Source organism: Betta splendens, chromosome 2 (assembly GCF_900634795.4).
Source record: "Betta splendens chromosome 2, fBetSpl5.4, whole genome shotgun sequence".
NCBI lineage: Eukaryota > Metazoa > Chordata > Actinopteri > Anabantiformes > Osphronemidae > Betta > Betta splendens.
This window is the reverse complement of record NC_040882.2, coordinates 12,399,718-12,417,513: the sequence shown is the minus strand read 5'-3', so window position 1 is coordinate 12,417,513 and position 17,796 is coordinate 12,399,718. Positions and strand designations below refer to the sequence as shown.

Sequence of the window (17,796 nt, the reverse complement as noted above, 5' to 3'; positions counted from 1 at the left end):
ATGCCATTATTTATAGTGAGTGAAGGGGGGTCGATTGAGGTGTGGGCAACATTCACAAGAAACTTATTTGCAAAAATTTCTTTGCAGATTGCACATATATGCAGGAGCTCTGATTGAATCCAACTGAAATTCTTCAGATTTGGTCAAATGTCCACTTGAAGGTCAAGGTCACTGTGACCTGATGTGTTTTTAAAACTTTTTTGTTGTATAATCAAAATTCTAATTCAAATCTGAAAAACAACATCTATTTAAACTCCTACAAAATATAATTATGTTAATAGTCTAGACAGTCATGTGAGTAACAGCAGCATGGTTGATGAACTCTGAGCGATTTATGCTTCTGCTGTTTTTGAACATTGTAACTTTCATATTTGAAATTTCACTCTAGTTTGTTTCCATTTTGAATAGAAAAATCATCAGCAAATATATTTGGATGTAGTACAAACACTACAACACTGTTTACCAACAGTAATTTAAGTAAAGAACCTTCATTACTGTTCAGTGTATTTCCTGTAATACTGCAAGTGCAAGTTGTCTTTTAGTTGGAAATCCACCTTGTGAGAGGTGAAACAGACAAAAACCGATAAGGTAAAGCTGGATGACTTAAAAATGTATGCCTGTGCAGTAACTGTTTAAATCCGTTTAAACTCTTATCCCACGCGTGGTACTAATAGCACAGCAGCGCCACCCTGTGTTTGATTTGTTGCCATAGGTCTAAAAAAATAATAGCAATTTCTCCTTGATTCCCCTGATACTCCTCGAACTAAAACCTAAGGATACAACCTGTTGTGGACTGCAAAACCTGTAGAATTATCAGAATTACTTCACAAAAACAAAAGTAGTTCACAAAAAAAGTACATTAACTCAAACTAAACTAATCTCTGTCCTACAGCCTCCATTAGAGGGCAAGTTCTGTTTTATTTAAACCCCATTATCAGAAATCAGAATTCCTCATATAGAACAAGGAATTTGACTTGGTGTTGGCAGGTGGTGCATCTCAGCATAAAAAAGTACAAACAGTACAACATACAACATGACATGGTACTTGAATAGTGCAATTCAGGATAAATTGAAATGAAGGACGTGAGGATAGATTCGATGATGGCAGTGTAGAAGTTTAACAACATCTTTACATGAAGGTGAAACTTCTTCAGCTGCCTCAGGAAGTGCATCCTCTGCTGAGCCTTCTTAGTGATGGAGCTGATGTTTTGCTCCCACTTTAAGGTCCTGCCTGATGATGGAGCCCAGGAAGCAGAAAGACTCCACAGAGGTCATCGGAGTGTCACAGAGGATGACAGGGGGGAGTGGGGCTGGGTCCTTTCTGAAGTCCACTGTCATCTCCACTGTCTTCAGAGCATTGAGCTCCAGGTTGTTGCATGTTGCGCTGCACCGTGATACCAGATTGGCTATCTCACTCCTGTAGGCTGACTCATGAGGGTGGTGTCGTCAGCAAACTTCAGGAGTTTGACAGACAGGTGTCCAGATGAGATGTCCTCTTTGATGGAGAGGGGTGTGAGGGGGGTATGGGATGCTGAGGTGTGAAGCTGTGTGGATGGATCTGGTGGGGGTGTGGGGGGAAAGTTTGTTTCTGTTTCTGGTTTGACAGAAGAGGTCTGTACCGTTGTCTGTACCGTTGCTGAGCCTGTCTGTTGATGACCATTGCTTGTTTTACTGACGCCGAGATCGCCTAGCCCTTGTCTGTCCTGTCGTCGAGCCTGCGTGTTGCTGACCATCGCCTGTCCACAGACGCCGAACTGCCTGATCCTCCGGTACCGTATTCCTGTCTCTCTGTTGCTGACCCATGCTTGTCTGACTGCAGTTATCAACCTGCTCCTTGTCTGAAGATTGTGCCAGTGATCTCCAGCTCGCTATTCTGTACCCTGCACAATAAACATTATCTATTTGGAACAAGTTGGACTCTGTGCCGTGCATGTGGGTCCGGTCTGTCAAGACAACTGCCGCGCCTGACACTCGTACTCCTGCATACCGCGTAACTCGTCTGCACTGAACTCTGACTCATACAACTAAGCACAAATATCAGACTTTGCGTGCTAAAGTACTTGCTGTCTTCTAAATAATCTGCAGCAGGACCTCTGGCCACTGAATATTAGTGCTGTACAGGTATGCGAAGAAAAACAAAGGCGGACAGCAGTTGGGCTCCAGCAGGCTGGCCCCGCCCCCTCTCAGGCTGGCCCCGCCCCCTCTCAGCCCGACTGTTGCTGGGGCAGGTAGTCTGTGAGCCGAAGGTAGTCTGTGAGCCACAGGTAAAAAAGCCTCTGTCCTGTTTCAGAGGCTTTTTGCAGAGGAATAAATGATGATGTTCCTGCATAGATAATATGGAGGGTACGGAGTGTTTCTTCATTCTTAAATACTACCCAACATCATTTGTATCAGTATCGCTTTAAGTTCACTTTTATGTATATACTAAGATATATCAAACCAAAGTTTAATCACGTGATTAAGTATTCTTGGTTTATACGTACAAGTATAAAAAGAGGTTAAATGTTTATTGTCTATATTTGTAATTATACTCAGGTATACTTGACTCAATCTGACAAGTATACAGAAAAGTATAAATGTGTTAGATGAATGAGTTATGTGTTAACTGAATGTGTGAATGTGTAAGCCAGGAATACTATCATAGCAAATCCATAATGCATGCATGCATAGCTTAAGTGAACCTGAGTTTGCACAAAGTCAGAGATTTTGTACATAATTGGTACGTGCACTTTTAAAGTGTACTAATAGTACCTACAGTATCTAGAGGTTGGTTAGCTCATGTGGTCAGACCAGTGTGTTGATAATGTTCAATCCCAATGTCCGTTCAGGTCTATAACTGTGCAAGAAGAATTAGGTGCCTCATTAGGAGACGGCATGGGAAGCAGAAAATTCCAGGTTAAAACAGATACTTGCTCCCCCTGCTACACTATAAACTACAGGTGTACTAATAGTAGCCTGTATTAAGTACACTAATAGTTTAGTTGTTTAGTACAGTTAGTAGTCAAGAAGTACATAATTAGTACATGCTAAATAACGTTTATTTAGAGTGAATTTTAATGCAGTAAATAGTAGTAGTAAACGTGACTAATTCTATGCCTAAAGTTTACTAATCATACATTTACATTTAAAATATAATTCAAGTGAACTTTTAAGGACTGAAAAGTGGGCAAACTTAGTCCCAAGAAGTATTAAAAGAGTAAAATTGTGGGGATACAGATTTACATATAGTAAGTATACTTAATCTGTAACTAGCTAACAACATTTGCATCTCTGTCCAGCTTCAATCCTTCTAAGTAGAGATTTGATAAGCAAATCAGCAGAGACACAATGTGGAATGAAATGCAGGTCAAGGACGCAGCAAACGTGTTTATGTATCTGAGGGGGAAACTACTGCATCAGATGTCACACAGTAAAATACACTGTACATGGTTACAGCCTGTCTATTAGAGCCCACACATTCAGTGCGTTGAACAGCATCTGTAACAAGTCAGAACCTGCTGTGTAGAATGAAATCTACTGAAACCTTCTCTGTGCAGGAAGCCATGAAGACCCTACAACTTTACTAGATTCTTTACCTGCCTTTACTCAGAAACATCTTCTTTTAGTTAACTGATTTGCTGCTGCCATTGGATGATAAGGATGCCAAAGTGTTACACACTGTTCAATAAAGGTGATCACCCAGTGTGAATGGGTGGTTGCTCCTGAGATCTTGTCTCACTCTAATTCTGCATTTTAATGTTTGGAAACCTAATCAAAACACTTTGATTACTTACTGCATTAGGAAAGTTATCCTTAATAGAACTACAGAGGTGCTGGAGCAAGAGAGAAAGTAACAATGGCAACATGCAGCAACACATCAAGACTCTACTGCAGTAGAGTCAGTTTCTGTTGTACCTGTATTAGTGAAAACCATGCTATCCTCAGGTACTTTAGGCTGTTTGTCTGATCATTACTGGTGGAATAGTATACAATTTTCACAGCTCCACATTGATAGTGAATGCTAGCAGATAGATATTGAGAGAAGCCTTCTCTTAGTACATAAAGTCCTGACCTGGGGCTTTAAACTTGTCAATTTTAAACTTTAAGTCCTGACTCCCAAAGACACACAAATTGTACTTAAAATATGTCTATATATGTCATATCACATTAATTTGTTGTTCCCACATTTTTAAGATACAGTATATTTCAGGAATAACATTTTTGAAACACATAAAAATACTAAATTCTGTTTATCTTTATTATGAGTGTGAGTGGAGGAAATCTTGATGTCCAAACATCTGTGTTGGAGGAGACATTTGTCATCAAGGAGTGTCTGTGTGACGGATCTTACATTTGTTTAAGCAGGGTGACTCAGAGCTTAAAGTGGCAAATCTGGATGTTGACTGGGGACAAACGTTTTCATAAAGTCACTAGTTATAACAGTAGATCAGCCTAAAGACAATACGTATAGTTTAATGTCAGCATCTGCCAGAGCAGCATGAAGACCAGCGGGCTGTTATTTGGTGTCCTGTGTCTCTCAGGTTAGTGAAATGTTTAATAACGTCTGATTGTCTTTATACTAAAGCATCCTGATCATTGATGTTGTGCTTTCAGGGTGTCTCATTTTCTCTACATGCTTCATCCATAAGTATCACTTCATCAATATTAATTCAACTTGGAATCAAGCTCAGACCTACTGCAAAACCAAATACATAGACCTGGCCACGATTAACAACATTACAGAAGTAAATCAGTTTATCAGCACAGTTTCGTCTGCTGGTTACAATTCTAAGGCTTGGATTGGAATTTATGTCACGCTTTCTGGTAATTGGATAAATGCATACTCAGCTAAATATTTAAACTGGAGGACGCCACAAGGAAGCGAGACATTCATACAGGGGACCTGGTGTGGGTACATCAGTTCAAATACATTGTGGTATGCAAACTGCACAGCAGAGCATCCATTTATCTGTGATAATGGTAAGGACAGGATTTTTGAACTCAATATAGAGCCACTCTTTCATGTTATATCTGTTTGTTATTTTACAAAGTTCCAACAGTGTGAAGTGAAAGGTTTTGATTAACTTAACATTATTTTCACACTAACTGCAGGGACCCAGAAGACCTTTGTTAATGTGCCAATGGATTATTTGAACGCTTGGAGCTACTGTAAAGGAAACCTTACAGACCTAACGGCACCATTTGCCTCATCAGTTAATGTATGGCTCATTAATGTAACGGCTTTGGTCCCAAGTGGACAACAAGCGTGGTTCGGGTGGATTGGCTTTAAACATTTCTTCTGGTCGGATTTAAGCCCCGTCTCGTTCAATTACTGGAACGAGTTGCCACAATTATTTGATACCGTTGGTGTGATGCGAGGTGCTGCAGATTTACAGAGGTCTGGAATATGGAGCTTTCTGTCTACTAAGTTGCTACCATTTGTCTGCTACACGGAGCAAGTTCCAGAGGACACTATAAAAGGTACTTTGCTAAAGTTTAGAGATCAGAAAAGTAAAACCACAGCAAACTTAATGTTTTTTGGCTTTGTTTTTTCCTAAGTGCTTAAGCTGAGGGTGAGCTCCTCTACAGATGTCAATGACTTTGCTGTGGAAGCAAACATTCTGTCACAGGTAAATCAGTTACTGATTTATTACTTTTTTTCCGCAGTTTTATTTTTCTCAGAGGAGAGAACATCACAGTGACCAAATATGGGTGTGTGATGAATTTTGCATCAGAGATGTCTGCATTTAAACAACTTTCAAACAGAAACATGCAAAGTAGCACATTTTTTCACAGATCACTTTACATTGTATTATCTAATTACTGGTACAGGCTTAGATATGATTCAGGTCATACTTCATAGTACAGTGTTGCAGAATTTAATTTACTTCAAGTAAGACTTTTGTAAGACTATTAAATGTTTGACTTTTATTATTTACAGGTACATGTGTATTCAAGTAGTTATGTATAGTTGCATACTTTCTGTACCTTCTGTGTTTCACAGCTCCAGATGAAATTTATGAAACAAGGACTGAGTGGAGCTTCCCTGAAGTGGAGAAAACAGCCTGATGGGAAAATCTTCCTAAAGAAGGGAAACAGTGGAATCTCATACAAACATGAATGTCAGGTTAACTGTTAACATATCATAGACCTATTTGTAGATATCATGTATGTTAGTGAAAGTTTTCCTCAGACAGAACTGAAAAGTATGACTTTTTTGTTATTCATAAACATCGCACCAGTAACACTTACACTAATATAATACCTTAAATCACAGCACAGTGTCCCCTACATTATGGCACTATATGAAGTTGAATAGACTTTGTGATTGCAGAGATAAATTCATTTGACTGTAGCTATGCCATTTTCCAGAAAACCCTCAGAAAAAAGTCATGGGGCTGAAAAGGCTAGCAGAGCTATTGTTTCACTTGGTTTTTTTTATTATTCATCCTTCATCATCTATCTATTTAGTTGTATGAAAAACTCTTAGTACTATGGTACTTCACTATGCTGAAGGCATGTTGTATATGGTCGTATTCCATTTTAATTATCCATAGGCAGCTGAATGGTCTTAATTGTGTTTTACTTATGTCAATAAAATATTTGCATGTTACTATGACTTTGTGTACGTTTGTTAAAGTAATTGCAAAAATGAAGTACAGTTTGTATTAATAAAATAATTAATGTTACTTCCAGGTTTGTCTCATCCTTATTTTTGTGGCTTTTCCACCTGTTTTGTATTTCTTTTCACTATTTATTCCTTCAGCTTTCTCTCCTTCCTTGTCACCAGTTGCAGCTCCGATGTCACAAAAATATTCATTAACCGTTAAGGAACTGATCAGTCATAATGACTTTACATGTGAACAGGAGGGATTAAACTTTTGCAAACAGTGACGTCAAAACTGAGATTATTGCTAAGTAACCAGGGGATTTTCTGCCCTCTGGTGGTTGTGTTGACTCAAACAAAGCCACAAACCGTTTCTGAAGAAACACAAATTTAACATAAAACAACAAACAAAACTAAAAGATGCAAACAGTGGTGCAGTGGGTAGCAGTCCGCGTTTGGAGTTTGCATGTTCTCCTCTTCCTGTTGTTGTCGCAAGGGTTCTCTCTGTGTTTTCCGGTCCAAAGACATGCGGTCAGGTTGATTGGTCACTTTGCATTGCCCGTAGGTGTGTGTGAATGGCTGTCTGTCTTTACTGTACGTGTGGCCCTGCGATAGACTGGTGACCTCTCCAGGGTGTACTCCGCCTCTCTCCCTGAGGTAGTTAGGATAGACTCCAGCACCCTCAGTGACCCCTATGGGGACCACCAGGTAGAAAATGGATGGATGATGTCAGAGATAAACGTGTCTGTGACTTCAGAGGAAGGGAAAAATCCCGATGTTCACTGGAAAACAACTTCACAAGTCATCAACATTTCATCCTGGAATAACAAGAGCTTTTATCTTTAAAAGATTAGACGAGGAAGAAGTTCACAAGGAATTATTTAAAACTGGTTCAGGAAGCAACAGATTTAATATATGAATCTAAACATGAGACAGACATAAACAGACTGAATTAAGTGTTAAACAGTGCATTTTTTGGCAGAACAACACTTTAAACACACTACTGAGAATGTCACAGAGACACTGAGGAACCAGAATAACCAAACCCAAACCCAGGAAAAAGAGGTTCAGTGAATGTAGTGTTGAAGGTGTGAAGGTGGATCACTTTGTCAGAGGAGACACTGTAGAAGGTGAGAGAACCAGCAGGACAGTCCACATACACTGATACTCTGTTGGACTCAGAGGAGGAGATGGGTGTTATTCTGCTATTGTGCCAGACACAGTAACCATCATCAGAGCAGCTCAGCCTCCAGGACTGATTGTTACATCCAAACAAACTGTCTTCATCAACCTTTCTTTCAATTCCTCTGTAACTCACTGATACATAAACCCATCTGTGGCGGAAATTTTCCATAATAAAGCAGATGAGAGAGTTGTCCTTTTGTGCGATTTATTAAAATAATAAAGAAAGGATAAAAAAATAAAAATAATGGGGAAAGCAAATAAAAACATGGATGTTGATCGTGCACATCAACAAACCAAAAACCAGCTGGGGAGATCAGTGCACACACCACGAAGGTGTGATGCAAAGAGCCCACGATCCTAAAGTTGTTTCTGCCTTTTAGCTTCTCTGTCCGACTAGGGTGGAATGTCTTTCTAACCCAATCAAATTACATGCACCATCTCCTCCCTGTCGCAGTGTGTGTGAAGATATTTACATTCTCACACCTGCATTGCTGACGTCCAACTATCTGTGAGAAAGGAGCACCAAGTCTCAACAGACAGAGACACAACTCCCTGACCTTGGGTTTGGGAGCTAGAGTTGAGAGTCTATCAGGCAGAGACAACCATTGAACAATCTAGGTGAAATGTCAAATGCATACAGTAAGACAAAACATAAGATATTAATTGCAGAACATAAGTCATAAATCATATAATAACTGCATAGAAGTAAGGAAGAGACATAGAAATAAGGAAGAGACAATTTTTCCCATAACACTCCCCCCTTTTGATTACACATTAATCAACCCATAAAAGAATAAAAATTGTCAACGTCACATTCTGTAATAATAAAAGACCCTTGCAAATGAAACAATAAGGGTATTAACTCATCAAGATTCAAAATACACCTTCACATAAAATGCAAGTAACTTAGGGACAAAAGGTTGGGAACTGTTTTGGTGGGTAGTTATACAAGAATAACTTCTGTATTGGCATGTGAAGAAAATAAGCTCATTATCATATTTGTATCATGTTATATTTTTGATCCGATAGCCTAAGACCATCGTCAAAGTCATTAAGTGAATTAGAGTTGGGGTTTTTGAACATAGTGCATTGTGTCATTTGATACGAGAGTGTTGCTGGGGTCGCACGCATGATGAGACCTCTAACCAGTGTGATAACGCAAAAACCAAACAAGAGAATCACAGCCATCTCAATTATAAGGGAAACAGCTGCGGACATGAGAACAGATTTCCATTTTCCAGACATTTCGTCTAGCCAATTCCAAGGGAAAAAAAACCTATACCAGAGTTAGCTGAGATTCTGAAGGCCGTGGAGCGCCTTCGCCACAATACCATTAGAATCAGTGTTATTCAGGATGTAAGTACAACATGCGTCTCCAAACATAACACAAACGCCTCTTTTCTCTGCTAACAACGTGTCTACGGCCATTCAATCGTAATGTAATAAATACAATTAATGTATGATAGCCATAGGTTTCCGGTGGGGTTCTGTATCATATAATCTTAAGATAGATTTCATGCTTTCGGATCTTTAATTGTACATTTGCGTCTAGAGCAAATAGGAGATTCAGGGATTTAACCAGAATGATGATGCATATTGCCGCTTGTGTTGTCTTTCATCTGTAGATGAAGGATGAAAATTTTTGTAGCAGTGAATAAGTGATTGTGAGCAAATTAAACACCAAGTCAACTTCAGGATATTTAAACTCAGTGTTGTGAAATTTTCTTCTTCAAAAGTAGTGTGTGAAGTTACATGGAAACATCATATGATAAAGGCAATATTCAGAGTAACATAAAATGTCTAACGCAACGATGTTACAATTGATGTCTCGTAACAATCTGCTTCGTCCTGTTGAACAGTAGCGTTAGATTGTTTCCAACCTGTGTGTTGAAGTATTGCCAGTTCGTTGGAGTTCTTCAGGTAGTGATCAGCTGATCACAGAGACACTTGGGATTCGTTATCACCGCCAGGTTTCCTCCCAATGTCGTCTGAGTCACTGTCACTCCCGTGATGTGAAGAGTCTACACGTCGTCCAGCGTTGGCAACTCAAGGCTGCTCGTGTGTGTGTTTTCTCAGGAGCGTGTGTGTAGATGTATGGTCTGATAGTGTGATTCACCGGCGCAGCTTCAGGCGGCGCTTGGCTCACACCTTTAGCTGAACGGTCAACGCAGCCTCGCCTCAGTGCATGTGTGAGCACAGCGAGGGTCGTCCTTCTCAGTTCTTTTCGTCAGTGGTGGTTTCTCGTGTGGTGTAGATATAGATGGAGGGTCGTCTGTCGGATCCGGGACCTTCCTGCAGTGGCTGGAGTGGATCCAAGTCGCTCTTTCTGCGATCTTCACAGCCGTGTTGGTCGTCAGAAGGACCTGGAAGGGACCTTGCCACCGCTTTGAGTTCCAGTGCTTCCTGCGAAGCTCCTTAATGATCACCCAGTCTCCTGGTTGAATGATGTGCAGTGGTTCTGTCGCCTGTTTGGGCAGAGCCGCTTTCACCTGCTTGGAGATTTGGGACAGAACAGAGGATAAGTTCTTACAGTACTGTAGCATTGCGTCTTCGCACATTTCAGTAGGTGGTAAAATCCTAGTCTCGGTCTCAGGGTGGAGTCCCATCATAGGGGTCTACCAAATAGGATCTCATACGGGCTGAGGTTTGTTCTCATCCTTCTCCTCATTCTCATGTATGAGAGCACAATGGGAAGAGCCTGAGTCCACTTGAGACCAGTCTCTGAGCAGCATTTAGCCAGTTTGTTTTTCAAAGTGCCATTCTTTCTCTCTACCCGCCCCTCCGCTTTGAGGGTGGTAAGAGCAGTGCTTTCTGATGTCGATGTTCAGAAACTTTCCCACTTCCTCGAGGGCTTGGTTTGCGAAGTGTGAGCCGTTGTCACTGCTGATTTTAGATGGAATTCCCCATCTGGGAATTATTTCTGTCAGCAAGGCTTTGGTAACTGCATGGCTGTTAGCATGTTTAGCTGGGAAGGCCTCCACCCATTTTGACCACATATCAACAATCACTAAACAATACTTTTTACCTCCTGCCGGCGTTAGTTCGATGAAGTCCAGCATTAAATGGTCAAACGCCTGTTCCGGTGGTGGGTGAGCTGCCAGTGGTTTGGCAGTCGTCTTACCTGGGTTGTGTTGGGCGCATGTCATACATGCTTCACAGTATTTTTGCGCATAGATTGAAAATCCCTTAGTGTACCAATGTTTTGTAAGAGCATCTAACATTCCCCCCTTTGATACATGGTCTAATCCATGTGTCAACTTCGCGAAATGAGGGAAAAAGTGTTTAGGTAGGCAAGGTTTGCCGTCGGGCCCATACCAAACGCCGTGGCTACTGGTGGCGCCATTCGTCAGCCAGAGCTTGCGTTCCTGTGGGGTAGAGAATGTCTGAAGATCAGGGAGAGCAGAGGGAGGAGAGGGAGGTTGGGTAGAGGTGGAGGATAAGAGGCAGGGAGCAAAGGGAAGGGAATGTCGAGCAGCTGCCTTCGCAGCAGCATCAGCACGTGTGTTTCCAGCAGAGATGGGATCAGTGCCCCCAGTGTGTGCGGGACACTTACATACAGCAATTGCAGCTGGTAACAGAATTGCGTCGAGCAGATCAGCAACCTTATCATGATGCAAGATAGGTTTGCCATCAGATTTCAAAAACCTTCTGTGTTTCCACAGAGCACCAAAGTCATGTGTGACGCCAAAAGCGTATCTGGAGTCTGTGTAGATAGTAGCAGACTTCCCTTCAGCCAATTTACAGGCTTCGGTCAGTGCGATCAACTCTGCAGCCTGAGCAGAGTAATGTCCTGGCAAAGCGCCAGACTGTAAAACAGTATGAGAGGTGCAGACTGCATATCCAACCTGACAGCGGCCCGAAGCAGGGTCTCTAGAGGCGGAGCCATCAACAAAGAGAACGAGGTCACAGTTAGGAATTGGCACCTCCGACAGATCTGGGCGCGGAGTGCAGACTTGGTTCAAGACCGAAACACAGTTGTGAGGCTCGCCATCGTCAGGGCCTGGAAACAAAGTGGCTGGGTTAAGCACATTGCACCTTTTGACAGTAATGTTTGGCATTTCCAGTAAGATGGTGTTGTATCTAAGCCATCGGGCTGTAGAAAGATGTGATGTTTTTTGTTCCAAAAGGATCAAAGACACGGCATGAGGAACCAGCAGGGTGACACCAGAATAGCCAACAATGTCACGTGATGCCAGCACGGCTTTCTCTGCCGCAGCCACTGCTCGGAGGCATCGGGAGCCCCGCAGCGACTGGGTCAAGCTTAGCAGAGAAATAGGCTACAGGGCGCGGACGTCCTCCGTGATCCTGTAAAAGGACAGAGGTCATACAACCTGATTTCTCATCCACTGTTTGGGTGAAAGGTCGCATAGGGTCAGGTAGACCCAAAGTAGGAGCCGACTGAAGAGCAAGTTTGAGGTCGGTGAACGCCTGTTCAGCCTCAGACGTCCACGTGAGACAAGAAGTGGACGATGAAGATGTCTGCATCAGAACCCTGAGTGGGGCCTCAAAGACAGTAAAGTTAGGACTGAAGGTCCTACAATAAGAACAAAGACCTAGAAAAAACATCAGCTGTTTTTACGTGCACGGTTTAGGCAGGTTTCAAATTGCTTTAACTCTGTTGGGTGAGATGGATTTGCCATCAGCTGTAATTACAATGACCCAGAAAATAACCTTTGTCTGAACAAACTGTAATTTAGACAGGCTCTCTTTGTGGCCTGTAGCATCCAATGATTCAGTAGATTAGTGGTGTCTGCAGTAACGCTGTCTATGGCTTCCTTTCAGAGGGTGTTGTTGTTTACATGGTCTGTGGTCAAATTTAGGTGTGATGACCACTGGTTCACATCCTCTGATCAAACCTACATCATGTCTGTGTGTGAGCCACAGGGAAGCAGGGCTTCCTGTAAGGCTGAGTGTTGGGTCAGAGCGTCCTCTGAAAAATGAAAATAAAAACATGTAGTGTGTCATTAGAATGTGGAGGTACCCAGTTTACTGTTTGCTGCACATGACGGCAGAATAAAAAGAAGTTTTCTAAAAGTATGCAAAGTAGGTGAATACGTCACATGGGGTCAGAAGTCGTTCACCAGTCTCCACCCCGTTGACATCTGTTCATGAAAGGACCCACGTCCTGCATCTGTCTCCATCATGTTTTCACAGAGGGACGTGTGGAGCTGTAGAATAAACATCAAAAACCTTTTTGTTCGTTAGTAAAAGAAATCGCAAGCGCAGACCTGTGTTCATCCCAAAAGAGGGAAGTTGAGGTCAGTTTGAGTGTGTGTGAAATCATAAACAAGCTGTGATGCAGCCTGTGTGAGGGCCTCAGTTACAGCCCCCCCTCAGCAGCCAATGATAAGAGCACAGCTGAGCTGAAGTTAACACCAACAAAAGAGGGATTATTTAGAATGTCTGTAGATGTAACCTGCACTCCGTCTGGAGTGGAAATCAATCAAATACCTAAACTACACATCAGATGTCTTCCTAAAAATTTAACTGGGCATAAGTTTAAAAGCAAAAATGAATGTTAAGGTGTCTTGCTGTCAGATGTTGCACATGACAGTGAAAGAATAAGTTTTTCTTTAATAATCTGGTACGTACAGTAATTATTATTACTTCTCTCTAATAGTCGTCTTCCCTTTAATAGTCATTAATAGTCTGTTTCGTTTTCCTATAGTCTGGCCAGACAAACCTATATTGTGCACAAGTATTTTTAGAAACATGGAGGATTTTATTACTGAATTTGTTGCAAGTTGAAATAGTTTAAACCCATCAGACTGCAAAGTCATGCAGCAGTTGTCATTTAGCTGTTTGTCATCATTTTAAAATCACTCTGTGGGATTTTTTTTAAGCAAAAAGCGATTCTTCATTGCGAGCAGATAAGCATGAACATGAATTTGAGCGTGTATCAGCTGTAAGCGTGTTACTTCATTGCGTGTATGAATGTGTGTGTGTGTGTGTTTGCGGTACCGTCTTGTACGTCAGGTGAAAAGGAACCGTCACCTTCCTCCTTCCCCAACCATCAGTCTGATGTGAGCGCCAGCGGGTGAAGCATTTCAATGGGACAGTTGTTCCTCGATGACAGACCTTTCCTGGATCCTCGGTTGCAGCTCTTTTGGGCCGATCACGTCTGAAGCCTCTCCTGTTGTTTCAACCAGTGTCTGTGTCAGAGCACGTCTTTTCTGCTGTTGCTCTGTCCTTGTTTTCCTTTGCTGATTGTCATAAGCAGGTGTCTGTCAGACACACACGCTTGTAAGACAGTTTCCTCTGAAGCTTCAGACACAGTCCTTTCATGCTGGTGCAGGGTCTGTAGTAGCTGGTTCATCTGATGAGCCCAGAACGTGATGGCTGCAGACGTTGTGTGAGTCGGTGAGGCGTCCATGCTGTGGTCTGTGTCCTCCAGCTGCTGTGGTGTCAGAGCTTCCACCCTGTTCTGGTTGTTGGTCAGGCGCTTCTTCTCCTTCGGTTCTTCTGCTGATGGTGGGAAAGGAGTCCAGATCCGGATTTACCCTCATCGCGCTCGGTTCTGCATTAGAATAGAGAGCAGAAACAATGGGAGCATTTGCTCTTGACATGATGTGTGTGTGTGGTGTATGTGTGTGTGTGTGGCGAGTGCAAACAATTCTTCCCCAGAGTTGTTATCTCCTTTTTTTCCTGTTACTCTCATCTTTTGTTTCTTTTAGGGCTTTAGTTTTGATAGTTTTGCTTTTTAAGATCTTTTCTTTTGTCTCTAATTTTTCTTTTAAGGTGCATATGTCCTTACACAAGCGATTCTCCTTTTGAACCCATAACCAGTTTCCCACTCATGGAAACATGAAACGCACTAATAACCATATTTACTTTTAATTACTTTTACTTTGGAATGCTGCAGTCTGGTGGTGGAGACTTAGATCGCCCCGAACCCATCTTTCAGAGTCCCGGCGGTTTTCTGCCTTAGATTTTTATGTGTTCCGGCCGGAACCTTCCCAAAATGCCTTTTTATCGGACGTCTCCGTAAAAAGGGAACCAACCCGATCTGGCGACAGAGTCTTTCACGAAGTACTTCCTCAACGTTAGGCCCCTCTAGGCCCGGGGCCCTCGTCTCTTGAAAATACTTCACTCTGCAAACGCACTCCCTCTTTCAGAAGCCGTCTTTTATACTCAGTCCCCCACGTGTGGACCACGCACAGATCAGAAAAACATGTCTGTATCCTCAGTACAGACGGAAGCTCGGTTCCACGAGCCAACCCTTAGCAACCACCGTCTCGACCACCAGGGCACACTTTGACCTAATTAATTTTACCCGAATATTAAGTTTTTTAATTAAAAAAAATTGTTTGGTCCTAATTATTATATTTTAGATGTTTTCAGCCACATAGTCGTTTTAGAAATATTATCTCTTTTCCTAGTTATATTTTCTTTTTGTTTTTTTTCCCAAATTAAAAGGAATCTCTCTCACCGAGCTGAGCCAAATTAGGATTTGAGTTTGAATCTGAGTTCGTGGATCTCGTCAGAGGCGATCCAGACGGGTGAGCAGTCCTCCCAGCTCTGAATGTCTGTAGAGGTTCGGAGGCTGAGCGACCCTAGTCCTCAGGACTATCGTCCCTGGTCACACCGTCCAGACGACCTGCTGCGGGATCCTGCCGACAACGCCAATTTCTGTGGCGGAAATTTTCCATAATAAAGCAGATGAGAGAGTTGTCCTTTTGTGCGATTTATTAAAATAATAAAGAAAGGATAAAAAAATAAAAATAATGGGGAAAGCAAATAAAAACATGGATGTTGATCGTGCACATCAACAAACCAAAAACCAGCTGGGGAGATCAGTGCACACACCACGAAGGTGTGATGCAAAGAGCCCACGATCCTAAAGTTGTTTCTGCCTTTTAGCTTCTCTGTCCGACTAGGGTGGAATGTCTTTCTAACCCAATCAAATTACATGCACCATCTCCTCCCTGTCGCAGTGTGTGTGAAGATATTTACATTCTCACACCTGCATTGCTGACGTCCAACTATCTGTGAGAAAGGAGCACCAAGTCTCAACAGACAGAGACACAACTCCCTGACCTTGGGTTTGGGAGCTAGAGTTGAGAGTCTATCAGGCAGAGACAACCATTGAACAATCTAGGTGAAATGTCAAATGCATACAGTAAGACAAAACATAAGATATTAATTGCAGAACATAAGTCATAAATCATATAATAACTGCATAGAAGTAAGGAAGAGACATAGAAATAAGGAAGAGACAATTTTTCCCATAACACCATCCTCTCCACTCAACCTCCCAGTAACAGCGACCAGTCAGACCATCACTACACAGCAGCTGAGGACACAGATCAAATCAGTCTGGATGATCAGGATAAGACTGATCCTCCTCCACATGTGTCACCTTCTTGTTGTTGTCAGACAGTTGTAGTTTTCTGTTCACTGTGTTTGTGTCGATTGTGAGTTGACAGAAATCTGATGGAGAGAAGAAAACACAATCCAGCTGCAGTTATTGATCTATCAGTTTGATGAGGACTCATGACAGTTTGAAGATGGTTGAATGTTGCTGATGTCATTAAAAACACACTTACACTTGGTCAGACCTGGTCTCAACCATTGGGCTCCACCAGGCTCCATCCTAAAAGGAGAAGTGGGTCAGAGACATGCAGACATGGTTCTAATACACACATTGGTTTAGGATTATGTTCAGATGGAGGTTTGTATGTAGAGATGGACATTCAGCAACAACTAAGAAACTGAATCCTTATCTTGGAATCTACGGAGCATCAAGTTTCACTTCTCAATTTTATAATCAGACACACTCTTTCATCTTCAAAATAATGTGACACCACAGGAAGCAGGAAACTAGAGCAAAGTCAAAGAGGCTCAACTCTAAATACAAGGGCTTTGTTTGTCGCTAATGTTTATCGTTGACCACATTTCCAGAGCATAACCAGGTGAAGCTTTGATCACAAAAACGTCTTGACCTGTAGAGACTAGACAAGACTGATCAGGAGTGGCTCTCACATACACAAACACATTCTTAATTCCTCTTTTATCAAATGCTGGCTGTATTTTTCTCCATACCTGAGAGTTTTTAGTGTACAGTGTAGATGAGCAGACAGCAACTTCTCTCCTGAGTCTCCTGGATGATTGTAGCTCAGGTCCAGCTCTCTCAGATGGGAGGGGTTGGAACTCAGAGCTGAGGCCAGTAAAGCACAGCCTTCCTCTGTGACCAAACATCCTGTCAATCTGCACACACATGAACAACATAAATTCTATTTAGTGGTGAGTCTTGCCTCTGGTCGGACTGACAGCTGGGACAGGCTCCAGCACCTTGCGACTCCTACGAGAAGTACTGAGTCGTCTCTTCAGAGACCGCGGTCAAGCCAGCCAGAATTTATTTAACGATATTTGCGATTATTTATGGTTTGCATGCTTTGTAAGCAGTAACAGCAGTTGACACACAACTACTCAGTCTGCGAAGCAGACATCAATGTGGCTAACTATTAGCTTGGCTTAAAAGCTTTTATTTTGGAATCCGCTGCTTTTTTATCATCCTCATTTTTCAATGAAATGCTTTCCATTTTCACTGAAAGGTACCTCTCGTACACACTACTAAAACATTTGCTCTTATACATACTACTGAAAACGTTTTAGTAGTATGTATGAAAGTATTTCACCAGTATGTATGACTATTTCACCAGTATGTATGACTATTTCACTAGTATGTATGACTATTTCACTAGTATGTATGAGAATTAAGTTTTCACTTGTGTGTGTGTGTGAGAGGGTAATTCTGAATTTTGTCCTGCACAGAACCTCATACTGTTTCGTCCAGCGTTTGTTTGCCCTGTTGGTTTATTTGTGGTGTCATGTGATTTCCACCTTTGGTTTTCTCAAATTTTTTCACCTGTGATTAGTTTGGAAAATCTGTTTGATTCATGTAGTTTTGACAGGGCGGTGTAGGCCTGTGAGAAAGAGAAGATCACCAGGGGTCGGAAGATTAAAAGAAGTGTTTTAAAAATAATAGACTTTATTGTACATGTAAATCATTCACCAGCGATAAA

The 17,796-nt window shown here is 41.9% G+C and overlaps 3 protein-coding genes across 3 annotated transcripts in view; 1 reads left to right on the top strand and 2 right to left on the bottom strand.

The window, feature by feature from the left end:
• LOC129603091 (uncharacterized) overlaps positions 1 to 13,426 on the bottom strand; it is a 506,300-nt gene extending 492,874 nt beyond the window's left edge. The window contains exon 1 of the mRNA XM_055502834.1: positions 8,730 to 13,426. Within this exon, the coding sequence (XP_055358809.1) occupies positions 10,504 to 11,829 (1,326 nt within the window). The 5' untranslated portion in view covers positions 11,830 to 13,426 and the 3' untranslated portion in view covers positions 8,730 to 10,503. The remainder of the gene's footprint in view (positions 1 to 8,729) is intronic.
• Positions 565 to 6,998, top strand: LOC114851372 (secretory phospholipase A2 receptor-like). The gene is made up of 5 exons (XM_029143162.3): positions 565 to 4,520; positions 4,594 to 4,959; positions 5,092 to 5,460; positions 5,539 to 5,609; positions 5,984 to 6,998. Exons 1-5 carry the CDS (start codon positions 4,478 to 4,480, stop codon positions 6,116 to 6,118), a joined length of 984 nt encoding a protein of 327 aa, XP_028998995.1. The 5' UTR covers positions 565 to 4,477; the 3' UTR covers positions 6,119 to 6,998.
• Positions 7,478 to 17,796, bottom strand: part of LOC114851364 (protein NLRC3-like) — a 94,826-nt gene continuing 84,507 nt past the window's right edge. Inside the window, exons 8-10 of the transcript XR_008692623.1 lie at positions 16,318 to 16,364; positions 16,010 to 16,201; positions 7,478 to 7,921 (exon numbers count right to left, since the gene is read on the bottom strand). The gene's annotated coding sequence lies outside the window, so the exon portion shown is untranslated. The remainder of the gene's footprint in view (positions 7,922 to 16,009; positions 16,202 to 16,317; positions 16,365 to 17,796) is intronic.

Bases quoted from the DNA above. Each gene is read 5' to 3' on its own strand.
- LOC114851372 (XM_029143162.3), top strand. From the start codon at position 4,478: ATGAAGACCAGCGGGCTGTTATTTGGTGTCCTGTGTCTCTCAG. The intron at 4,960-5,091 runs GTAAGGACAGGA...CACTAACTGCAG, and splicing joins TCCATTTATCTGTGATAATG to GGACCCAGAAGACCTTTGTT. The intron at 5,610-5,983 runs GTAAATCAGTTA...TGTGTTTCACAG, and splicing joins AAGCAAACATTCTGTCACAG to CTCCAGATGAAATTTATGAA.